This window comes from Arabidopsis lyrata, assembly GCF_000004255.2.
Source record: "Arabidopsis lyrata subsp. lyrata unplaced genomic scaffold ARALYscaffold_4, whole genome shotgun sequence".
Lineage (NCBI taxonomy): Eukaryota > Viridiplantae > Streptophyta > Magnoliopsida > Brassicales > Brassicaceae > Arabidopsis > Arabidopsis lyrata.
This window is the reverse complement of record NW_003302552.1, coordinates 350,248-375,113: the sequence shown is the minus strand read 5'-3', so window position 1 is coordinate 375,113 and position 24,866 is coordinate 350,248. Positions and strand designations below refer to the sequence as shown.

The 24,866-nt window shown below is 37.0% G+C and overlaps 4 protein-coding genes across 12 annotated transcripts; 2 read left to right on the top strand and 2 right to left on the bottom strand.

Annotated features, from left to right (window-relative positions):
- The first annotated feature begins 4,299 nt into the window (after positions 1-4,299).
- Positions 4,300-8,555, top strand: LOC9314624 (phosphatidylinositol/phosphatidylcholine transfer protein SFH3). Of its 6 annotated transcripts, none has more exons than XM_002880343.2 (14): positions 4,300-4,450; positions 5,062-5,132; positions 5,210-5,556; positions 5,648-5,914; positions 6,009-6,086; positions 6,187-6,288; positions 6,364-6,413; positions 6,507-6,606; positions 6,678-6,767; positions 6,847-6,864; positions 6,954-7,065; positions 7,379-7,728; positions 8,131-8,202; positions 8,300-8,555. In XM_002880343.2, the coding sequence occupies exons 2-14, from the start codon at positions 5,087-5,089 to the stop codon at positions 8,312-8,314; spliced, it is 1,647 nt and encodes a 548-aa protein (XP_002880389.1). In that variant the 5' UTR covers positions 4,300-4,450; positions 5,062-5,086; the 3' UTR covers positions 8,315-8,555. The 6 variants fall into 6 exon arrangements, with proteins under 6 accessions (XP_002880389.1, XP_020884483.1, XP_020884484.1 ...); XM_021028824.1 differs by having other exon boundaries at positions 4,342-4,450; positions 6,847-6,885; XM_021028825.1 differs by having other exon boundaries at positions 4,356-4,653.
- LOC9314623 lies at positions 8,469-9,903 on the bottom strand. 2 transcript variants are annotated; one of them, XM_021028831.1, is made up of 5 exons: positions 9,513-9,903; positions 9,354-9,418; positions 9,214-9,274; positions 8,821-8,967; positions 8,469-8,734 (listed from the first exon to the last, which is right to left on the bottom strand). In XM_021028831.1, the coding sequence occupies exons 1-5, from the start codon at positions 9,772-9,774 to the stop codon at positions 8,655-8,657; spliced, it is 615 nt and encodes a 204-aa protein (XP_020884490.1). In that variant the 5' UTR covers positions 9,775-9,903; the 3' UTR covers positions 8,469-8,654. The 2 variants fall into 2 exon arrangements, with proteins under 2 accessions (XP_020884490.1, XP_020884491.1); XM_021028832.1 differs by having other exon boundaries at positions 8,654-8,734; positions 8,805-8,967; positions 9,513-9,896.
- Positions 9,904-10,065: 162 nt separating this feature from the next.
- LOC9316456 (phosphatidylinositol/phosphatidylcholine transfer protein SFH8) lies at positions 10,066-13,688 on the bottom strand. 2 transcript variants are annotated; one of them, XM_021028820.1, is made up of 11 exons: positions 13,371-13,688; positions 12,651-13,066; positions 12,303-12,569; positions 12,148-12,225; positions 11,962-12,063; positions 11,814-11,863; positions 11,622-11,721; positions 11,425-11,523; positions 11,223-11,336; positions 11,019-11,148; positions 10,066-10,765 (listed from the first exon to the last, which is right to left on the bottom strand). In XM_021028820.1, the coding sequence occupies exons 1-11, from the start codon at positions 13,402-13,404 to the stop codon at positions 10,230-10,232; spliced, it is 1,926 nt and encodes a 641-aa protein (XP_020884479.1). In that variant the 5' UTR covers positions 13,405-13,688; the 3' UTR covers positions 10,066-10,229. The 2 variants fall into 2 exon arrangements, with proteins under 2 accessions (XP_020884479.1, XP_020884480.1); XM_021028821.1 differs by having other exon boundaries at positions 12,651-13,054; positions 13,371-13,685.
- A 3,640-nt stretch (positions 13,689-17,328) lies between these two features.
- On the top strand, positions 17,329-19,796 carry LOC9316455 (chaperone protein dnaJ 10). Of its 2 annotated transcripts, XM_021028829.1 has the most exons (10): positions 17,329-17,498; positions 17,772-17,867; positions 17,952-18,011; positions 18,126-18,208; positions 18,280-18,445; positions 18,530-18,659; positions 18,779-18,937; positions 19,032-19,210; positions 19,301-19,399; positions 19,527-19,796. In XM_021028829.1, exons 2-10 carry the CDS (start codon positions 17,781-17,783, stop codon positions 19,617-19,619), a joined length of 1,056 nt encoding a protein of 351 aa, XP_020884488.1. In that variant the 5' UTR covers positions 17,329-17,498; positions 17,772-17,780; the 3' UTR covers positions 19,620-19,796. The 2 variants fall into 2 exon arrangements, with proteins under 2 accessions (XP_020884488.1, XP_020884487.1); XM_021028828.1 differs by lacking the exon at positions 17,329-17,498 and having other exon boundaries at positions 19,301-19,381.
- The last annotated feature ends 5,070 nt before the right edge of the window (positions 19,797-24,866 follow it).

Genomic DNA, 24,866 nt, shown 5'->3' with positions numbered 1-24,866 from the left:
GATACATCTTCCAAAATACAATTCACTCCATTTGGAGAGAGAGGAATAATAAACGGCATGACAAAGAACCATCCCCAAGTGAGAAGCTAGTACAAATGATTGACAAAAACATTCGAAACTGGTTAAGCACAATTAGGAGTGGAGGAGATTTGAATTATGCATGAGGCATTCAAGATTGGTTTGCATCAAGGCGAAATTAAGGAGTTTTATGTGCGTTGTATTCTTTTTATAAAAACAGTATGCATTAAGTTGTAAAACCGGTTTATTTTTTTCTTGAATATAATTTAACATTAAATTTAAAAAAAGAATATATATATATATAATACCATGATTTTTAGGTTGATAGTATGCAATTTCATGGAGTACCACAAGTGGAATAAGTTCAAGTTGATTAATGACACTTAAAAAAACTATGAGGCCGATCGAGATAGTCTCTCACATTTTAGGCCCAAATTTTGGTAAGTTAACCCTTGAATTTTTTTTTCCTCATCAAATTGTAGTATTGAATAGTGTGACTGGTGGAAGCCCTCCTTGATCCATTGGTTGACTAAGGGTTGATTAATGTTTCTACACTAAGAGGTCTGGGGTTCGAGTCCCAGATATTGCGATTTATTATCAAATTTGCAGATTAATGGAGGCAAGTGTGCAATAGATCTCCAGCGATGTACAATTATACCAGTGCGCCAAGATTCTACGCAGAGAAAGAAGTGTCGTCAGGTCGTGGATCATTGAAGGTATTCATCAAGATCATGAAGAATGAAGTGTAGTCTGTAGTGGATCTATTAAGGGTCGGCATAAATTGTCAGTTGTGGAATCTTTTATGTAACAGTTATCATAATTTGCAATTAATAATAAATCTAGATGACAAAAAAAAAAAAGAATAGTGTGACTATATGCAATTAATAGCGTAAGGTAAATTATTTAAATTTGATTAGTAGATCAACCACATAAAGTATTTGTTGAACTCACTGTATCAAGGTTAATTTTTCTTAATTCAGAGGTTTTTTTCGTAATTGAGAAATTTTTAGTATTATTTTACAAAAATGTTACTTTATTTAACAAAAAAAAGAATACACATTTTTTTTTAAATAAGTAGTCTACTCTTTTGGAATATTGCTCTCTTAGAAGAGATCTTTGATCCAGAAGATATCGCCATCATAAGTGCCCTACATGTGGGTGCACCAACTAAGGAGGATACACTAGGTTGGCATTTTACAAAATCCGGAAAATATACAGTCAAATCGGGGTATCATACCGCACGGTTAGGAAATTCGGAGACAAAATTATCATTGATTGGACCAGACATCAAACCGTTAAAAGCACATTCTTGGCAAGTGCATTGTCCACCTAAGATACGTCATTTCTTATGGCAAATTTTAACGGGTTGTGTACCAGTTACGGAAAATTTGCGGAGAAGGGGAATTGAATGTGATATTGGTTGTGCTAGATGTGGCGAACTAGTGGAAACAATCAATCATACACTCTTTCAGTGCCACCCGGCACGACAGGTTTGGGCACTCTCTCAGATTCCTACAACAATAGGAATTTTTCCAACGGAGTCTATTTTTGCAAATTTGGACCATTTATTTTGGAGAGTACCTTCGGAATTTGACTGTTCAGCCTTTCCATGGATTATATGGTATATATGGAAAGCAAGGAATGAAAAAATATTTGAAAACATTGATAAAGATCCGTTAGAGGTATTACGGTAAGCGGAAAAAGAAGCACAATTATGGCAGTCAGCCCAAATTGAGCTTCATCATGAAACTCATGGTACTGCGGAATTGGTTAATCGTTCTCGAGTGGGGAATACTTCACTTGACTCGAATTATTCTGGATACCGTTGCTTTGTAGATGGATCGTGGAAAGAAAGTGATAAGTTCTCCGGTACAGGATGGTTCTGTACATCATCAAACGGAGAGCCGCCAACCATGGGAGCTGCAAATCTCCGTCGAAGTTTATCTCCATTACATACCGAGTTCGAGGCCCTTCTCTGGGCGATGAAGTGTATGATTGGTGCAGATAATCAAGAGGTAGAGTTCCTTACAGACTGTTCTGATCTGGTGAAGATGGTGTCTTCTCCAACCGAATGGCCGGCGTTTTCAGTGTACTTGGAGGAATTCCAGAGCGACAAGGAAGAATTTTCATCCTTCTCTTTATCTTTAATTTCTCGCAATGCTAATGTAAAAGCGGATCATCTGGCACGAAAAATTCGTACAGAACCGCTTCATATCACATTTGTAAACAATATTCCTCAGGAATGGCTCTTTTGAGCTCTAATTAATTTCGGATGACAAAAAAAAAAAAAAAAAAAGTCTACTCTTATCATTAATGTGTATATTATAAAGTCAATTAATATGGGAGCTGGAAGCTTGGGGTCATTCATGATGGTCGGTCGGTCCATATATCAAAATATAAATACCGTTTATTGCATTTCGCTGGAAGAAATAAATGATACTACTAACTTATTGACATGCTAGAAGAAAAAATTAATGATAACTGTTAAATTTTATCAATTCTCTTAATTTATTTGGGAAAGCCAAAAGCCATCGGCCATGCCGTTCATAATTATATTGTCGGAAATAAAAAATTTTAATTAACAATTTCAAAGTAAGAAAACCAGCTCTCTTCCTAATCATTAAAGAGTTATACTCCCTATGTTTCAAAATATAATACGTTTTAGCTAAAAGCACGATGATTAAGAATATTTACTTTTTAAAAGTTCAGCAAATCATAAAAGAGACTGCATAATAAAAATAATCATAAAATATTAAAAGTAATATATAATTGAGAGATTGACACAAATAGCCCCAAAAAAGTTGTTTTTTCCAAAAATAGCACTTCATTTGAAAAGTTTCATAAATAGCACCATAAACTTCAATTTAAGTTAATGAAAATATAAGATAGAAAATAAAAAAGAGAGCAAACACTAATCTAATATTAAATTGAATCAAAATTGTTTTTAAATAGTGGAAATATATATCCTAATTTGAAAATAGGGAACCCAAATATAATACCACAAACTAATATTAAAATAAAAATCTTTTTTAAATGGTGGAAATATATACCCTAAATTGGAAATAGGGAACCCAAATATAATACCATAAACTAATATTAAAATGAATCAAAATCTCTTTTAAATGGTGGAAATATATACCCTAAATTGGAAATAGAGAACCCAAATATAATATTTTAAATTTATTTCTAATTTATTTTGTTGAATAGCTTTTATATTAAAATTGTGGTATTATTGAAAAAATAAACTAGTGATAAAAGTTTTAGAACAAAAACACTAATAGTAAGTTAACTAGTGCTATTTTTGGAAGTTTATGGAGTTTGTGCTATTATTGTCAATAAAACTTGTTTTAGGGCTATTTTTAGGAATTTCTCTATATAATTTGCATAAAAACTTGAGAACGACTTATATTTTGAAACAAAAAAAGTTTTTCCAAAACGCTTTATATTTTGATACGGAGGGAGTAGTTAAAAAAATTGTATCATAAAACATACTCCCTCCGTTTCGTTTTAGTTGTCGTTTTAGGACTTAAATTTTGTTTCGTAATAGTTGTCGTTTTAGGTTTTCAATGCAAATGTTTGGTAAAAATTCCAGTATTATCCCTATTGTTTTAATGTTTTGGCCAATGAAAAAATTTATAAGATATATTAATAAAGGGTAAACAGAAAATTTAATGCTTTCCTTAATTTGTGTGAGAAAACCTTAAACGACAACTAAAACGAAACGGAAGGAGTATCAAAATCTATATTTTAGTCTAAGATTGTTTTTTTTTTAATTTTGTACTACATAATAATTAAAGCTAGTAAAATACTCCTTCCGTCCCACAAAAATAAATTTTGTAAAAATTTCACATTCTTTAAGAAATAATGTATAATGAAAATTTTAACCTTTTAACATTGTAACACATTTTAATAAATATATTATTTATTGTTATTTAATAAGGGTAAAATAGGTAAACTGTTTTAAATTTTACATTGGAAAAACAAAACTTTTATCTATGTGGGACAAATTTTTTTTCCAAAAAATCCATCTTCGTGGAACGGAGGGAGTAGTAGTATTAACTTCAAAAATCTATTACTAAAAGCTATTTAAAAAATTGAATGACTAGTAGTTCATACATATAATTTTTGACAGCTACTTTTAGTTCATAATAATTGTAAAAATATTTAGGATGGAAAACGAATTTGGGTACCATTAGGAAAATAAAAATTTGAAGAGTAATAATAATGTTTTCTCTTCCATTTACAAAAATATCTTACCAGAAAAACGGCAAAACACGCGCCTTTCTTCTCCTTACAAAAATGGCTTCTTCTCTTTCTCTCTCTCTCTTACAAGTTACAATGTAAAGGTCAAACCTTTTTCCAATTAGAACCCTTTTATTGGATTAAGCTAAAACTCTCTCTCTCTCTCTCTCTTTGGATTTTCAAAACAAAGGTAAAACCTTTTTTTATCAATACCCTTATAAGCTTTATGTCTCTCTCTTTTAGATTTGTTTCTCTGAGATTTCGCATTCTAAATCTGGAGCCGTCCTTTATTTTGAGGGGTAAGAGAGACTCAGAGAAAGAGAAAGAGATTTATATACACCTCTCTTTCTCTCTTCTTTCTCCTTTCCTTAGCTTTTGATCCTTAATTATTAGGTAAATCAAGAACCATCTTCTTTTATATCTTTTCTTCTTCTTCATTAGTTTCCACCAACCTCAATCGCTAAATGTTTCAATATTCCGATTGTTTCCAACCTCCCTGATTTTTCATTTCTGTTTCTTGTTCAAAAATGTGGGTTCGATTCTTATTTCTTTTCAGATGATGTCTTTGATTGTTTCAGATAATCTTTTTTGTTATGTATGCGTAAAACCTGTTTTATCAAATGTCTTAACGGGTGTCTCTGATTATTGTTTCATCGATTGATTGTTCGCCAAGGAAACTCTCTGTATTCAATAGCTCTCTAAAACTGAACCCTTTTTTTTTTATGTGTATCTCTTATTACATTAGATTGGATTCTGCAGTTTTCTATGAATTTATTTTAACCGGTTTTTATGTGACAACAGAAAGCTTAAATCCAGACTATAAAGCATGACGGATACAATGTCTACTCATATGGATCGACATAATAAGCTAGGTAAGGAGAGGAAGCTTTCTGCAATGGAGGAGACTTTTAAGCAAAGATTCTAAAAGTTTAAGGTTTTTGTTTTGCAGATTATGATGGCTCGGAGGATGAAAAGAAGACAAAGCTTTGTTCCTTGAAGAAGAAAGCAATCAATGCCTCCAACAAATTCAAACACTCTTTCACCAAGAGAACTCGAAGGAACAGCCGAGTCATGTCTGTCTCTATCGTTGACGACATTGATCTTGAAGAGCTTCAAGCTGTTGACGCTTTCCGTCAAGCTCTTATCTTGGACGAGCTCCTTCCTTCGAAACACGATGATCATCACATGATGCTTAGGTTTTTGAGGGCAAGGAAGTTTGATCTTGAGAAAGCAAAGCAAATGTGGACTGATATGATCCATTGGAGGAAAGAGTTTGGTGTTGACACAATCATGGAGGTGCAAAACATTTTAAGATCATCTTCTTTATCTATCCCTTTTGCTTCTCCTTGATTAAAGTCTGATTTTTTCTCATCTTCTTCTTTGAAAGGACTTTGATTTCAAGGAAATAGACGAAGTCCTCAAGTACTATCCTCAAGGTTACCATGGTGTTGACAAAGAGGGAAGGCCTGTTTACATAGAGAGGCTAGGCCAAGTGGATGCCACAAAGCTGATGCAAGTCACTACCATCGATAGGTATGTCAAGTACCATGTGAGAGAGTTTGAGAAGACTTTCAATATCAAATTACCAGCTTGCTCCATTGCTGCCAAGAAGCATATTGATCAGAGCACCACCATCTTGGATGTGCAAGGCGTGGTATGCTCTCTAGTCTTTTACCACCTTTGTTTTGGTTATTCAGATCAAAGAAAAAGAGAGAATGAGCGAGTGATTTTTCTGGTGTTGTTTCTAGGGGTTGAAGAACTTCAGTAAGGCTGCAAGGGATCTTCTTCAGCGTATCCAGAAGATCGATAGCGACAACTACCCTGAGGTTACTATGATGTTTCTTAATGGTTATAAAGTAGTTTGTTATCACACTATCAACTCAAGACAGTACTGAGAATTGTTTTGTGTTTATGGATCATATATAGACATTGAACCGTATGTTCATTATCAACGCTGGTTCTGGATTCAGGCTTCTGTGGAGCACTGTGAAATCTTTCCTTGACCCAAAGACCACCGCAAAGATCCACGTAAGCTTTTTTTACGTTTTGTGTCACTCTTTTAAGGTCTACGGTTATCAGAAATCTCATGTCCTTCATGTACAGGTTCTTGGCAACAAATATCAAAGCAAGCTTCTTGAGATTATCGACTCCAAGTAAGAGTGAAACAGAGCTCTCCATAACTCTGAATTTTAGCTACAAATTCATAATCTGAAAACTATCTGTTTTTTTTTTTTTTTTGTGTTTAGTGAACTTCCTGAGTTCTTGGGTGGTAACTGCACTTGTGCAGACAAAGGTGGGTGTATGCGTTCAGACAAAGGTCCATGGAACGACCCTGACATCTTCAAGGTACTTTATAAGATTATAGACAATCTTAACGAAACAATGAACTGAAATGCAGAATCTTAAACTATGTATAGATGGTTCAAAACGGAGAAGGGAAGTGCCCAAGGAAGACATTGTCAAACATTGAAGAGAAGACAATCTCAGTGGACGAGAACACAACAATGGTAAAAACAAAACTCAATAAATATATTTGATCTTTGATAATATCTAACATTCTCTTATGTTTTTTTTTTTTGCTTGAAGAAATGTGATTCCTTTGCGGTGAGTTTCTCTTTGTCTAAGGTTACTTCTTTAGCTCTCTCTTTCTCTCTAGATTTTCTGTTTGACTGATTTTAATATCCTATTTGCAGAAGAACAATTTCGATGCAGAGAACGCGAAATTCATACCGATGATTGACAAAACTGTGAATGCTACTACTTGGCCTACAAATCTCCACAAGTCAAACTATCCCGAACCTGAAGGTAAACTAAACAGAAACATTGATTCTTAACTAAACCGGGTTTTTGTAAACCATTTATTCGTTTTGAAAACATGATTCCGTTATTTTTTACCATTCCAAACATTCATCATATTTTCACGTTTTGAAAACATGATTCCGTTATTTTTTACCATTCCAAACATTCATCATATTTTCACGTTTTGAAAACATGATTCCGTTATTTTTTACCATTCCAAACATTCTATCATATTTTCACGTTTTTGAAAAGTGATTCCGCTATATTCTTCAACTATACATACCACTCATTTCCTATATATTTGTTTTTGCTGGCGCAGATTTATACTCTGCCGTGAAGCCATCGCAGAGGAGAGGAGGAGAAGGATATTTATTCGGCGGCGTGATGTCGTTGATGATGGGGTTAATGACCGTGGTGAGGCTGACGAAAAACATGCCAAGGAAGCTCACTGATGCCGCCATTTACGGTGGCGAAGCGGAGAAAGCAGAGACTACAATGGTGTCAAACCAAGAGTATATGTCGATGGTGAAGAGAATGGCGGAGCTGGAGGAGAAATGTAGGTCTTTGGACAATCAGCCGGCAGCCTTCTCGCCGGAGAAAGAACAGATTCTCACCGCCGCTCTTAGCCGTGTCGACGAGCTTGAGCTTCAGTTGGCTCAGACCAAAAAGGTACCAGTTAAAGAGCTTCCATGACTAGTTTCTTATTTTAAATTTTATTTCTTATGATTTAAAATCTTTTTTTTTTAACAAAGATTAATTAAAGAAATCATTAGAAAATAAACTTTTGAAAAATATCTTAATTAAAAAAATAGGCTACATCTTTATAAATTTAATAAATAAACCATTAGTTGATGTTTATAATTAAAGATTTTAGAGATTTCATGGTTTAGTTTTTGGAATTTATATTTTCAGATTTCGGATTTAAGACTTTAGGGTTTAGAAGTGGGAATTTAGGCTACTTTGTTAATTTATAAAAGTTTAAACTATTTTATTTGTTGTAAGATTTAGACCACTTTTATAAATCTTTTGTTTTGGGTATGAAATCAATTATAATTTGTTAAAAAATATCAGACGCTGGAGGAAACCATGGCTACGCAGCATGAGATAATGGCTTATATCGACAAGAAGAAAAAGAAGAAGAAGGTAACAACAAACTAACACTTTTAAATCACTCTTTTTTAAGATTATTCAAATTTGATTTAATTTTACGTATTTATATATATTTTGGTTTTGTTTTCAGTTCTTCGGATTCTGAAAGACATGATAATGCATGCCTCAAGACTTTGAAGAAACCTGGAAATATATAATTATTATACATAAACATAAATATATTCGTGAAGAGTTTTTAAAGATAAAAATGTGGAAATTTGCTTTCTGTAAATTTTTTGTTATTTGTTCCTGGAAATATCTGAAAGCTTATGTCTACCACTTATCATTCTTTCACACCTAATTTGTAACGTACTAAAAACAAAAATATATATGTTATAAATTATATATATTGTTATATAATATTACCCAATAAATCAACAATGCTGCAAACCAACTTAGAATTTCAGCAAAAACCGGTAAAGAGAAGCCATTTCCCAGGTTTTGTGTTACTCTGTGGTTGGTTTCTCTGTGGATTCTTCCCTATCTTGGAGCTTGAAAACACGGAAAATCGCTAGATTTGTGTCTCCTGCAAGTCACACAAAGAGTTGAACTCATTGATCGGTCCACCACATTCACAAAGAGATAGAAAAACATACAAAAAGACTGGTGTACCAAAGGTGATTCGGGTTCCGGGAAAGGCAGGAGCAGCAACACCAGGAATTAAACGTTTGTCTTCGATGAATGTACCGTTGGTGCTGTTCATATCCGTCACAAGAAGGTTGTTTTCATTGGTATTGATTGTCGCATGGACTCCCGACACTGCAGTTAAAAGACTAGGAGTGTCGGATTTAACAAGACGGATCCAATCCAAACTAAAGCAATAAACAAACAATCTACAATCGAAAATCTAGTACCGAATCCGAACCTAACTAAAACCAATGATAGATTTGATTATAACTCGAACTCAACCTCAAACCAAAACTATATCAAACTGATTCATATTAAAACCAAATTCACTTTGATCACAACTTCAAAAAAAAAAACCGAAACAAGACAGAGAAATACCGGTGGCCACAGGAATTACGACATCAGCCTTTTCCGGTAGCCGTCCGATGGTAACTTGTCCCTGCTCAAAACCCATTCTAGTGAGCTTTAGAAAAAACTCATCAAAGTAAATCTATCTACTGGAATGTATATTTTCTTACCGAGGTGATCTCGAAAGGAGCAGGCATTGCCACTTTGTAACCAATGTGTCTTGTGTCTCCATCGCCTGCAAGTTTTTATAGATTAGAACTTTAACACTCAAAAAGATTAAATAATCTCAGTGATATTAAAGCTAAAGAAAGAAACAAATAGCTTCTGACCAACTGGTTGGAGAAGCCACCGTTCTCCTCCGGGAGTTGGGGACTGATTCTCATCCGAGGAGGCGCGTGTTTTTCTCACCACTGGCGCGTGACTTCTCTGTTTCTTCGCAGTGAAGCTAATATAACTGATCTGATCAATCTCTTTCAAGCAATTTACTGAAACAGCTCCATTTAGGTTGTTCCTCTTACTGTTTCCATTTAAACACAACAGTGATGATGAAAACTTAACTCGAGAGCACAATTGAGATATTGTTATCTCCATTTTCTCTTCATAAAAAGTACTGAGAAAAAAACTGATTGATCTTAGAAAAACAAAAGATGAAGTAATGAAAAATGGAAAAACTTTTGAGAAACGTTAAGAGATAATCACTATATGGATATGTGGCTACAATATCTTGTATCTGGATAAAACCAAAATCCTAAAAAAAAAAAACAGAATCTTGATTAATAATTTCGATACTTTGTTTTTTTTTTGTTTTGCATTAACAAGTTTAACGTTACAGATTTTATATGATTATAAAAATAAACATATATAATATAAAGCGGCTCATACTCAAAGAAGGAAACAGAGCTCTCTGTATTAGCTTTAACATCAAGTCAAATGAAAGAGTTTTTGTTTTGTTTGTTGTTTATACTTAAAGAACAGCAAACTAATTAAGAACTGTGTTGTGTAGGAGAGGGGAGAGAGATTTTGATGCCTGGTGATGGTTTTTTGCTTTAAAAGCAAAAGAGATGTTTCTTGTTTTTCTTCTTCTTCATCTTTTGGAATTGAGCTTCTTCTTGACGATCAATGTACGCAAGTAACTCTTCTTGTCTCATCAAGGCTTCGTAAAGCGCTTTTTTAGTAGCTATGAGCTCTGCTTCAAGTGCGTCTACTCTGCAAACCGCTGCGTTTAACAGTTCTTCTTTCTCGTATGGCATCTCATTCGGCTTTGATTGGAGAGTTCCGATTTTACCTTCAAGCTCTGTCAGTTTTTTCGTCACACAATTTAGGAGATCGGTTTCCGTGAGGTCTGGTACTGGAGAAGGAGGACGACACTCCTCTTTAACTCCTTCACCATTAGAACCAAGTTCTGTTGCGTTTCCTTGGGTTACTAGTGGGGAAGTAGTAGTCGCTGGAAGTTTCTTGGTCACACGGTAAGATACTGTGCGAAAGAATGTGAAAACCGCCATCAAGAATGCCATGAACATTACTAGGACTCGAGCCTTGATGCCTTCAGGATCCTTTGGAATGGTGGGAGACATTAAAGCTCCTGAAGGAGACAGATCGATAGAATTAAGATCACCGAACAAAGATATCCGAAAAAGCTCTGTTTTTTATAACACAACTTCAAAAAAATCCTAATAAGAATATATAATCCTATGTGAACAAGGAACCAATATACTGTATATGATATTATCAAATCCTAATAAGATGTGTTTTCACAAAATTTCAATCATTTTCCTTCAGTATTTGGTTCTAAACCGGAGCCTACTTGTACAAAAAGCATATAACAGCTAACTAACCTCTTGAGGCCACTCTCTGGATGGCGGGTTTCACCTTCCAGGTTGCATCGACGGCTTTGTCAACCATTGGAACATACTCATCATAACCCGGATAACTACCAGCCAAGCTTGTTTCACCAGCTATCTTTGCCTGCAAAGTCTCAGGATAAACATCTGCAGAATTTGAAAATATAACTAGAAGATAGAAAGTAAAAAAAAGTTTACCTCCTCACGAACAGGTGTCAAGCGGAGATGAGAGAAACTCTTTATAGCCTTTGGAGAACCGATATCTTCAGCGTCAGATCCTGACTCTGCAGTGGAAGTGTCACTTCCCTTTATCTGTGTTTATGACACAGCCAGTGTTTAGGCACAATATGGTCAGCTACAAGTAAAGATTGACTAGTTATATGATTTAATAACTACATACCCATGGATATGAAGGTTTTGCATAAGCAATGACTTTCCCTTCACTGTTCAACACTTTCACCACCTGTCTCGCTCGATGTGCTCCTCCATGAAGCACCATCTGAAATTATGTGAAGGAAACCAAATGTCTCAGATTCCAACCTGGTATGATGATCTATATAAAATCCTAGGCAAAAAGAGATGAGTCGATTAAACGACCTTCACAATTTCCGGGTTTTTCCAAGGTCCCTTGTCAGAAAGCATGCAACCACCTTGATCTGAGCAAGTACATGCACCTCCCAAGAACTCAGGCAACTCGCTGTAAAAAAAATGCAGACCATTTTCAACATAAGCAAACAAAACGATCAGCTTTCGATAGAACAGATCAAACAAGGGTCAAGGTTCACATACTTGACATCAATGACTTCAAGCAATTTGCTCAGATACTTGTATCCGAGGACCTACATAACAATAGAATAGTCTCAGATTGAATTCTATATAATTGAAGACAAGTCTTTTAAATAAAAAGCTATAACCATATAACTTAGATCTCTCATACATGAATCTTAGCAGATGTTTTTGGGTCTAAAAAGCTCTTCACAGTGTTCCAGAGTAGCCTAAATCCAGGCCCTGCATTGATAATAAACATTTGGTGGAGAGTCTGCATGAAATACCACAAAGCCAAGATTAGCATTTGATACCTGACGTCCCATTCACAGTAATAGAAGCTCCAATTAACTAATACCTCAGGATAATTGTCTCCATCAATCTTTTGTAATCGCGTGATAAGATCTCGAGCAGACTTGGTAAAGTTTTTCAATCCCTGAATATGAAATTATATAAATACATGAGAAACAACTCATCTCACAACTGATATCAGGAATTATAGAAAATACTTACCACTCCCTGAACATCAAGAATAGTTGTACTCGAATCGATATGCCTCTTTGCAGCAATTGTGCAGGAAGGAAACTTGATCATAAAGCTCCTTTCGAACTCCTTTACATGATATCTTACGTATCGATCCATGCTTGTAACTTGCATGAGTCTGTTAGGATCAACTTTCCCTAGCCTTTCAATGTAAATAGGTCTGCCTTCTTTGTCAACACCGTGATAACATTGCGGGTAATGTTTCAAAACTTCATTAATCTCTTCGAAATCAAAATCCTGTCGACACGAATAAAACGTTACAAAAACATAATCAACAACAACGGTTAACACTATCTTCTGTTTAAAAGTATAGCAAACCTGAATAATAGTGTCAGTACCAAAGTCCTTCCTCCATTGAATCATATCAGCCCACATTTGCTTAGCTTTCTCAATATCAAATTTCCTCGCTTTCAAGAACCTCAACATCATGTGATAGTCATCGTGTCTCTCCGGAAGCAACTCGTCCATTAACAACGATTGTCGAAACGCGTCAACAGCCTGTAGCTCCTCGACATCCCGCACATCCTCAATGGAGACAGAACTCACTCGACCGTCACTTTTTCTTCTTCCGCTCTTTTTCTTAAGAGAATGCTTGAACTTAGTGGATGCATTGATGGCTTTCTTTTTCAATGAACCGATTCTTGTTCTCCTCTCATCCTCAGAATTCTCAAAATCTGATTTTCTTTCCTTTTTCTCATCACTGCTCAAGAATCCTTCAAAACCTGTAGTGAAAGCTGTTTGGATTTGATGAAACTTATAATAAACTAATGCATTTAGCTCAACGAAACCATATACAAGAATCTAAATTCCCATTACTTTACCAGCTCCAAAGTTTTCAGCTCAAGAACATAAATTGAACACACGACAAAGCAAAAAGACACAATTTTTCGATTCTCATTATGATATTAGACCTCAAAGTTGTTTCATTTCGAAGTTTATGCTACAGTAAACCCTAGAAAAAAGCTTACCCAGAAACAACAAGATTACAGAGAAAGAACTTTAAAGATTTAAGACAATAACGAAGATGAGATCTCTTACATGGTCTTGCAAATCGATCAAGTGGACCTGACATGTTATATTCCTTTCAACTAAAAATCGGAAAAAATCTTGTGATTCCTTGGATCTTTCCCAAATCTTTCGAGAAGATGGCTGAACCACGAATCAACAAAAAAAAAAAAAAAAAAAACCCTTTTTTTCTTGAGAATCTATCTACTTCTCACATTTACAAGAAACCCAGAAAAATCGCCAACGAAATTTTTTTAAGGAGAGAGAAAGAAAACAAATTGAGAGAGACAAAAGTGGGAGTTTAGAATTCGGACCGAACTAAATGGGACTTTCTCAGTTTCTTCTCACCTAAAATGGGAGTATATTTTTGTTATAGAAGTTTGTATTTGCACCGTTATTTAATGAGACCCCAACTGTTACATTCGTTTTTATTTGTGAGCCCCACACTTTTTTGTCTTTCAATTTACCCCCCCAAATTGACGGTGGTACAGTATTTTTGTGGCAGGATTTTAATGTGGAAATTAAATTACACCTAGAACATGATACTATTGTTTTTCCAAATTATTTTATCAAGATGAAATAAAATGGTATAATGTGTTCTTTTTTCGGGTAAGCTTATGTTGCTTAATCATTCTGTATTGATTAGATTTTGATAATATGATCTGACAAAAGAAAACTATGAATATTTCATACAATTAATTTAGTCAAAAATGAGATATTATCTTTGATAGAAAACAAAATTTGGTTTTAAGGAAATTGCGGTTAATTCTGTCATTAAACTAGTTTTTGTTCAAATATGTAAAAGAAGCATAATGATGGGGTTTATTTAGACATGCTAGAAATAATTAAATAAGGAGAAACCGAGAAAATGAAGAGATAGTTGGTCTAACCATCATCAACAAAAAACGATCAGACGGTCATTAATGGGTATAGGTAAAAAGTTTTAATAGATATGGATAGTAGACCATTAAACCAATCAGAATTTAAAAACATATTCCAATAATTTAATTTTAAAAAAATCCAACTAAGAGAATTCAGCCAACAAAACGACAAACAACACTATTAAATTGCTTATTTTTTGGAAAAAAAGACGACAAAAATATTCTTTACAATATGACCCCACTTAATTTTGGATCAATTATAACTATTGCCAAAAAAAAATTGGATTTCAACTATTTTGCAAATATTATTTTGGAAAATTTTACTCCACTTTGATTAATTCCATAGGTTAAGAACTTAAGTTCTTGGATAAAACAATGAATGTGTTCGGTAATTCAATATGATTAGTGAGTTAAGTTTATTTATTATAAATATTAATTCATAAAAGATACATAGAGTAAAGCCTACGATAAATTGGAATAAATTCTCTTTTTTTTAAAGTTCTCCGTCATCAAATCATAAGTTGTTTTTTGTGGTTTTTATTTAATTTTTTTAATACAAAAACGGGTTTGATTTTTAGAAAAAATGTATAGAGCTTGTCTACATGAGCATGGGTTATTTTGACAACTAGAAAATGTTAGGCAGCAAAATGTGAATTGTTCATTAAATAAGGGAGCAAAGTATAATTTTTCATTGCCCGTACCGTGGGCCCATACAACACGTGGCGAATACCGGAGGATTGATTACAAGATTAGAAGAAAATCAAATAAATACGGAGCAATTAGAGGGAGGGTCAACGGTCGTTAGGCCTTCCCATTTTCTAGGTTGAATATTTATTATTTTAATTGTTTTACTTTCACAAAATATATCCATTTTTATTTTATAGAAATCAACAGAGAATAAATTTATGGGTCAACAAAATATTAAACCACAGACGAAAAAATATTGCAAGATCTGGCATTGAAGATTAATTAATTAATTCTCTTTCATCTGACTCAAACTAATGTCCAAAATACCCTTCTTCATATTTATACGGTAACAAAAAAAATATCAACATAAATCAACACGAAGAAAGAGTCAGTTACAACATAATAGTGTTGGGTATGTTTCTTAAATTGGGCTTTTGTGAATAAATAAATGGGCTTCATTGCCCAAGTTTATTTTGACGTTTTGAGAAATTGTATTTTGACGAAACTCTTCTTCTTAAAAGAATAGGTCAAAGATCGTGACCACGCCGCAGTTCTCTCCGTTTGGTTTGCAACGGTGAGGAGAGATGGGTCATTGGATCTCGGATTTTATGGCTAAAATCTTTGATGAGAAGTTCGATCTTGTGCCTATTTAAAGGAGAGTCTAGTCTTCAATTTCATTATGGAGATTACATCTCTCTCTTCTATTTTCTTCTTCTTCTTCTTCTAAATTTCTGAGTTTGAGTTTGAGAGCTTCATCTCTTTTGGGTTGAGTGCACAACACAATTGAGAGCAGAGTGAACCCTGGAGTGAGCCGTCTTGGTTATCTTGCACACCGGGATTAGGCGGTTTTTCGCTCAAGTGCAGTAGATTCTCTACGGCTCTGCGACTTTCGTTCTTTGTCAATTCTGGTTCTAAGCTTTATTTCCAACAAATAGTTTAGTAAGAAGTTGTAGTTACATGTTCTCTTCCGTCGAGGAGTACGTAGAATGCTTGAACTTCTTCTTCTTTGGCGGTTTTTTGCTACAATGATCGATTTGGTTCTTCACTTCTTGTTTTCCGCTTTTGAGCTCTCTTTGACCTCCGCACATTTCTTTCTCTTCAAGATTGTTCATCTACAGTATTCCCAAAAAAACTGTCTTCTCCTAACATTGTCTTGTTACTAGGAGAATTTCTCGTAGCTATCTCAGGAACCTGAGAAAAATTACAATCTTATATGGTCATTTAACATCCTAAGAGAAAAATTTTGCTAAAAAAACTTACCGTGTCTTGAGGAACTTCGGGAAAGTTTTCTTCTTGAAGATTTGCATGAGTACTCGTATTAAAAGCTTCCTTTCTTGGCTCCCCATTCACCAGCGCCGGCCCTTCCATAAAGCACGTAAGGCATATGCTTGAGGCCACAATTTGTTTAAGTAGTTTTAAGGGCCACATGATGTATTGGTAATTTGGTCAAATTGGTATAGTGACTCCTTAATCCACGTCTATTTTAAATATAATTTAAGTTCCATTAATATTTTTTTCAAAAGAATTTTTGTTTTCAAGTTTCTTTCTTGGATACTTATACCATTTTCAGTAATTTTATTATTTTTAATAGTTAAAAAACACACCAGTAAAAATTTGTATTAGGCAAGAAGTTAAACTACATAACTTCAAATGATGTAATGTGCCTCTAGGTATATATATATTTTGAAACAAATTAAGTCATTTTCTAATTATTTAAATATAAATTTTTAATAGTGTTAATTATAGTTTACTATAATTTGATAAAGCTACGAAGTTATAACTTTTCGATAAAAATTTGTCATAGAAATAGAATAGGCCACAATTTGTTAATATGCTTTAGGCCTCAATACTCTTAGGACCGGCCCTGCCATTCACTATAGAAGGACATCTATAGTCTGTTGAAATATGACCAATATCATCAGTGGAGCAACGAGGCTGAGATGCTTCATTCAAACCATGGTTGTGTCCTTTGATCACATTGCCCTGAAATCTCGCGCGGCTTTACCACACAGAGGAAGAATACACTAAAAAGAAGGCGTAAAAATCAAGATTCACGTTTTACATCTTCAGAGAAAGTTCCACGAATAGATTGGTTTATCATGTCATTAATTATCAAGAACACATCGTTAAGCATCCATCTTCTACTCTCAGAGAAGCATATTAATACTAATACAAGTTGGTTGAGTGAAGAAAACGAACTGCTACCATTTTCTGATGCGGGTTGCGTTGAAAGTTTGCTAACCCAAACAATGATCGAATCGAGAAAATTTGCATTTTTTTTTTTCTTTGGCAAGAACTTAATTGGAAATTGACTTAGTACCCATGGATAAGTCCTACATTTAATAAGATTTTTAATTTTTATTTTGCCTCGAACACGGTTGAATCAGAACATTTTCGGACACGTGTGTATTAATTATAGAGAGAGATGTATACGTCACGGACACGTTTAGAATATCTCTCAATCTATCAAAAACCAAAACCGTAAACACTCGTCGTTTTCTTTGTATATAAAGACCAAACACCTTTCACATTTCGCCAACTAGAATCGAGAGTTTTCGTTGCCCCCATTTACATTTCTTCACGATCACCACCAGTAAGTTTCTCTTCCTTTTCTCTCTGTCTGTCTTCTTATGTCTAGATTCATGATCTCGCCACTCAAAATTTGTGTCTTTTTTTTTTTTTTTTTTTTTTTTATAATCCCCAATTCTGGGTTTTTTCTAAGATCTGGACATCGATATTTCTCCCTTTTCGATGATCACAAGAAAACAATGGGAAAAGAAATCGTAAACATATCCGCATACATTGATATTAGGATCAAATTTGCAAGCTTGGTCTTGATTTGTGTGTTTGTTTCATATTTGTTTAGAAAAAAGGTATGGTGAAGGAGAATGAGTACTACGAGATCTTAGGCGTCAAAACTGATGCCTCCGATGCTGAGATTAAAAAGGCTTACTACTTAAAAGTAAAGTCTTTTTTTTTTTTTTTTTTTTTTTTTGATAATGTAAAATTTTGATTGTGAATATCCTTTTGTTTGTTTGCTCTTCAGGCAAGGAAAGTTCATCCAGACAAGAACCCTGGAGACCCTCAAGCTGCTAAGAACTTTCAGGTGTTTTCAGATTGTTACTGTTTGTTTCCAGGGTCTTTGTCTCTTGTTTTACTTGAATCTTCATAAAGTTCTCCAGATCATGTCTCTCATTTGTTGCTTTCATGAATGAAAAAGGTTTTAGGTGAGGCTTATCAGGTTCTGAGCAATCCGGAGAAGCGAGCTGCTTATGACAAATATGGCAAAGAAGGGGTCCAACAGTATGTTTTGGTCTCTCTCTACGGTTTCGGTTTGTGATTGGTTGAAGCTGGTTATATGTTTTTGTTGTCAGGGATGCAATGGTTGATCCTGCAGCTGTATTTGGTATGCTTTTCGGAAGCGAAGTCTTTGAAGAATATGTTGGCCAGCTTGCACTTGCTTATTTGGCATCAATCGAAGCTGACTTAGAATCACATGAGCCTGAAATCAGAAAGCAAATGCTTCAAGACAAGATCAAAGTACATTGTTTTCACCCTTCTATTTAATGTGTGTTGATGTTAAGTTACTTTTCTGCATGTATTTTATGTGGGGATTGTGTGCAGGCTCTACAAAAGGAGAGGGAAGACAAGCTCGCCGCTACATTGAAAAACAAACTTGAACCGTTTGTAGAAGGACAAACCAATGAATTTATCGAATGGGCAAACGAAGAGGCAAAGCGGCTTTCTTCTGCCGGTAAACCCCCCCTTTGCATTTTACCTATAAATGAATGTCTTTTCATATAAACCAAGAAAGCTAGGCACAAACTGTATAGAAACTGAAATTTTTTCCATAATCTTGCTCTGCTGTTTAAGGTTTTGGCGAAGCAATGATGCATACTATTGGTTACATTTACACAAGAAAAGCTGCTAAAGAAATCGGTAAAGACAAGCGGTATATGAAAGTGCCGTTCTTAGCGGAATGGGTGCGTGACAAAGGCCACCATATGAAATCTCAAGTCATGGCTGCTTCTGGTATAAAACAAAGCAATATATAAACCAAAGTGTTTTGGTTTTCTAACTTAACAAAATCTTTACTTACGTTGGATGATTTTGTTTTGATCTGTAGGTGCGGTTTTGTTACTTCAGTTGCAGGATGAAGTGAACAAGCTGAATGAACACCAAGGAGAGAACAAAGAGGAGCATATTCAGAAAGCCATTGAAGCTAAGATGGATGCTTTGCTTCAATCTCTTTGGCAAATCAATGTTCTCGACATCGAATCCACTCTATCTCGTGTTTGCCAATCTGTAAGATACTAAGATTCATCATACATTATACAACCATTTTTCTTGTAGCAACAATCAATTAGGTGTTAATTTTGTCCCTTTCTCTCACAGGTGCTTAAAGATCCAAGTGTTTCCAAGGATGTTCTTCGAGCTCGTGCCATAGGACTGAAGAAACTTGGAACGATCTTCCAGGTGAGCAAAAACAAAAGGGTTCGTACCTTAACATAAAAGAAATACTCATTGTGTTTAGATTTAAGTTCTTGAGAGCGAAAAATATTTCTTTTTGAAAAAACATGTAATTCAAAACTTTGTGAACCTCTATGTTTTCTCTTTCAAGGGTGCTAAGAAGCCGTACACAAGAGGAAGCAGCTTGCGTCGCGAACGCGCCGTGAAAGTGGACACGGGAGGTTCTTCAAAGGCGACGTCTTGAAACTCCGATCACCGGAATCTAAATTGCTGTTTCTTTTAATCTTTTATTGGCTGAATTTGGATTTGTCCTTTGTTTTTACTTTCCTTTTTTGTAGAGATTGTTTTCTATGATAATTTTTTATTTTATTTTGTGTAGTAGATGATACATATAAGGCTGTCCCAGACGTGCTTCTTCTGATAGAGTGGAACCTAAGTCTACCGACATTAACCAACAGAGAACTCTCTCTAGGTTGGAAGCAGACAGGCGAAAAGGAGAGGAGAGGAAATCCCTCAGACCCTCACTTTCAAATAACAGAGAGTACTCTGTTTTGAGAGGTAAATCCTTTAGCAGACCTGGTGTGGAGAGGAGAGGTCCTCCTAGTCAGCGTTCTCATAATAGTGAGCTTCAGAGGGGATCAAACCGGTCCACCCCCAGATATCATCCCTATGGAGGATCTTCTCATCGTTCTATGGCTTGGAGCCCAGTAAGAAATGACGTCTCTCGTTCTAGACATGGTGAATCCTCGGTGATGAAACCAGGGGTACATCCTCGTTCATTTTCCCGTGTTGGTGAGCTCCCCCCACGTCAGGAAAGAAGTACAGGGGTCGAACATGCACTACCCCAATCTCGGGATAACTTCTCTAGACGCGAAGAATCTAAGATCCCAGAGGGAAGCCTGCACAGAGAAGATTCCTCAAGACCTCGCTCTGCAAGAACTCCTCCTCCAAGACCTCAAAGAGAGGAAATGGCCCCTCCACCCACGGAGCAGGGAGAAGTCTCCAGTATCCCTAAAACTAGGAGACCAGCGCTTGAACGCCTTTCCTTGGGGGGAACGTCTCACCCACAACCCCTGCCAGTTCTGACTCATTCTGTAGAATCAGACCATCTTCAAGACATCGAGATTCGGTATGCAGAGGAAGCCAACCAGTAAACGGAGTTAGGGAGGGGTGATTTCCCTCCTCCTCTGTTTCACAATCAGACTCTAAGTCTTGCAAGCCAGCAAAACATGGTCTTGAGTTCCCTGCCAGATGCTATTTCTCCTGACATAGGAGGCTCCTCTATGAGGATTCCGGCTTCTTTAAGACTTTGCCCTTCACCAGTCCAAGATGCAGGCCCGTCAGCCAGTAAGAAGCAACCCAAGAAAGCTGCAGTGACCAGAGGAAAAAACAAGAAGAAAGCAACAAAACCTCCGAAACCATCTACTTGCCCAAGGGCCAACAGGAGTCCGGTGCAGGGAGTTAGTCTGAGGAAAGCAAATGTCCTGCGAGCCCAAAACAGTACTAGAAGAAGACTCAGTGTGGAATTACCTCCAGAGGCTCCTATTCAAGTTGGATCACATGAACCTGGCCCCAGTACTACTTCGTTAGTGACCTTAATTCCGGCGACAAGCAAGGGACGGGTGGATTTTCGGATCCCCCCAAACCCGCTTCCTTAGTCACTTTGAGCTGGAACTGTCAAGGGCTTGGAAACCCCCTTACAGTTCGTCAAATCCGGGAGTTTAAAGATACCATCTTCCCGGATATAGTGTTTCTCATGGAAACGAAAAACCAAGATGATCATGTGTTCCATGTTTTTGATACTTTAGGTTATTGTAACAAGTTTACGGTTCCTCCACAAGGTTTGAGTGGTGGACTGGCCTTATTTTGGAAAGAAGAAATTGAGTTAGAAATTTTATCTTCTTCTCCAAACTTTATAGATACTCAGATCAAGAGTAATGGCAGGGCATCGTCCCTTATCACTTTCATCTATGGGCAGCCACAACAAGAAAATCGAAAAGAGTTCTGGGATGAAATCTCCTTGCTGGGAGAGGGCAGAGAGATGGCATGGCTGCTCACAGGCGACTTTAATGAAATACTGGATAATTCCGAGAAGATCGGTGGGCCTCTTCGCTCTGAAGGTTCTTTTATCAACTTCCAGAGTTTTGTTTCCCAGAATGGACTATGGGATATCAAACATGCTGAAATCCTCTATCGTGGAGGGGTAAGCGTCATACCCATTATATTAAATCCAGACTGGATAGATCGATGGCCAATTGTTCATGGAATGAAACCTTTCCCTCGGGTCGCTGCCAGTACCTCCGCTTTGAGGGCTCGGATCATAGACCACTAGTAACTTTCTCTGATGAATCAAGAAGGAAGAGAAAGGGAGTTTTCAGATTTGATCGCAGGCTGCTGCAAAATGAGGAAGTTAAAGGGGTAATTGTTGATTCCTGGAATCATTTCCAGCGTGAACCCTTGGAAAACAAGATAATGAGATGTAGAAGAGCCATTATTGAATGGTCTAAAGCTCAGAACCGTAACAGCAACAAGAAAATCAATGACCTGCAGTCTAGACTTGAGGATCTCCTCTCAGCACTATTACCGGATCCAGAACAGATTGGGTCTACAACTGAGGAGCTCCAGCAGGCTTATAGAGAGGAAGAGCTATTCTGGCGTCAAAGAAGTAGAATTCAGTGGCTCCAACATGGTGACAGGAACACTGGATTTTTTCATGCGGTCACAAGAGGCAGGAGACACCAGAATAGGCTGAATACGATTGAAACGGAACAGGGTACCTCTGTTCATGAGGAAAACCAAATTGCTGCGACTATTGCAGACTACTTCCACAAGGTGTTTACCTCAAATGGAAATACGGATTTCCAGATAGTGTCAGAGGTCTTGACACCTTGTATCACACAGGATATGAATGATCAGTTAACAAAGGCCCCCTCTCTTGAGGATATTCGTGCAGCCGTGTTCTCAATCCACCCGGATAAAGCACCGGGACCGGACGGCTTCTCGGCCAGCTTCTTTCATGGTTATTAGGATGTTATAGGCCCAGATGTATCCCGAGAAATTTGGTCTTTTTTTGATCAGGGAGTGATTCACCAACAACAAAACTCTACGTATGTATGCCTCATCCCTAAGATCAAAGCACCTAAGAAGGTTGCGGACTATAGGCCTATTGCACTTTGCAATGTGTTTTATAAGATCATCGCCAAAATCCTAACCCGGAGACTACAACCCCTCCTAGAACAGCTCATCTCACCACATCAATCTGCTTTCGTCCCGAATCGTGCTATCTCGGATAACGTGTTAATCACGCATGAGATTTTACATTTTCTCCGCATTTCAAAAGCACAAAAACGGTGCTCTATGGCGACCAAAACGGATATAAGCAAGGCGTACGACCGAATCGAATGGGGTTTTCTAAGAGCAGTGTTGACTAGACTGGGGTTCCAAGAGAAGTGGATAGGCTGGGTAAGACTTGTGTAAGCTCTGTCAATTACTCTTTCCTTATCAATGGCCATCCGCAAGGTATGGTTAGCCCAACTCGAGGTCTCCGCCAAGGCGACCCCTTATCACCATACCTATTTATCCTATGTACCGAGGTCCTTTCGGGTCTATGCCGTAAAGCTCAAAGGAATGGGACTCTTCCTGGAGTTAAAGTAGCGCATGGCAGCCCCCCGGTTAACCATCTCCTTTTCGCGGATGATACGATGTTTTTCACAAAAACAAAAGGTTCTTGCTGCGAGGCTCTAAGATCAATACTAACACGGTATGAGGCGGCATTAGGACAAACCATTAATACCAACAAGTCTTCAATTACTTTCTCATCAAAGACTCCCGCAGAGTTCAAGCATCGAGTAAAACGCTCCCTAGGAATCAATTTGGAGGGGGGAGTTGGTAAATATCTTGGGCTTCCGGAGAACTTTGGGAGGCGCAAGAGGGATATCTTTACTTCCATTGTCGACAAGATTAGACAAAAAGCAGGAAGCTGGTCGTCCCGTTTCCTCTCGGCTGCAGGCAAACAGATCCTTCTCAAAGCTGTGTTGGCTGCGATGCCTTCTTATGCTATGACTTGTTTCAAACTTCCAGGCTCAATGTACAAAAGGATTCAAGCGGCATTAACTCGCTTCTGGTGGGATGACAAGCCAGACAAGAGAAAGATGTGTTGGGTTTCCTGGGACAAACTAACACTTCCCAAAAATGCAGGTGGGCTGGGTTTCCGAGAGCTTGAGCGATTTAATGATGCTCTCTTGGCCAAACTCAGCTGGAGACTCCTTAAAAATCCACATTCCTTGCTTGGTCAAGTTCTTATGGGCAAATATTGTCATGTTTCCTCCTTTATGGAGTCTTCTTGTCCTTCAAATGCTTCTCATGGCTGGAAAGGTATTCTAGCAGGAAGAGAAACTCTGAAAAAAGGATTAGGTTGGTTGGTGGGTAATGGACAGAGTATAAATATTTGGCGCGATCCTTGGCTCTCTACATCTACTCCCCTGTCCCCTTTTGGACCACCAACTGCTGAAACAATGGACCTCAATGTTGACTCCTTAATACATCAAAACCCGCCTAGCTGGAATATTGCAGCCATAAGACTTCACTTACCTCTTTATGAGGATCAGATCAGGAAACTGTCTTTAAGCTCAAGGCGATTAGACGACTCCTTAGTCTGGTTACCTGCAAAATCAGGAATTTACTCAACAAAAACCGGGTATGCTCTAAATAAGCTTCACTCTGAACCCCTAGAGAGGGATGGTTTCAATTGGCAATCCAATATCTGGAAGGTTCGTACCTCTGCCAAACTAAAAACCTTTCTCTGGAAATCGGTGGCTCATGCCCTCCCTCTGGGGAAATCCCTCCAATATAGAGGGATTACATCGGATGTAACCTGCAAAGTTTGTGGTGAAGTGGAGGATGAGATTCACGTCTTCTTTAGATGCCCTTTTGCGGCAAAAGTCTGGGACCTTGCCCCAACGATTCTCCAGCCTAGACAAGCCAACCTGAATTCAATGAAAAGTGTACTGCTGGAAATTAAGAAGATGATCAACCTCCCTCCCTCAGGCCTTTCTCATGCACCGTTGTACCCATGGATCCTCTGGTTCCTTTGGAAAGCCCGAAATCAAAGGATTTTCAAAGCAGAGCAGTGCTCGGAACAGGAGGTAATCCTTAAAGCGGTAAGGGAAGCTCGCAGTTGGCAAGGTGCACAACAACAGTTACCAAAAGTGAAAACAGGGGAACAACGAACAGGGCCTCCCCTGAATTTGGATGCTTCGTGCTGCTTCGTGGATGCAGCATGGGACGTGTCGTCGGGACACTGTGGACTTGGCTGGATTATAAAGATGGATCACAATGGACCAGTCCTTCAAAACACAAGCTCAAGGAACTTTGTCGCATCGGCTCTTTCGGCGGAAGCCTTTGCTTTAAAATCAGCCATGGAAGCAGCTCTTGAAGCTGGTCTTTCTTCGCTCCAATTCTGCTCTGACTCGCAGACCCTTGTTTCAATCCT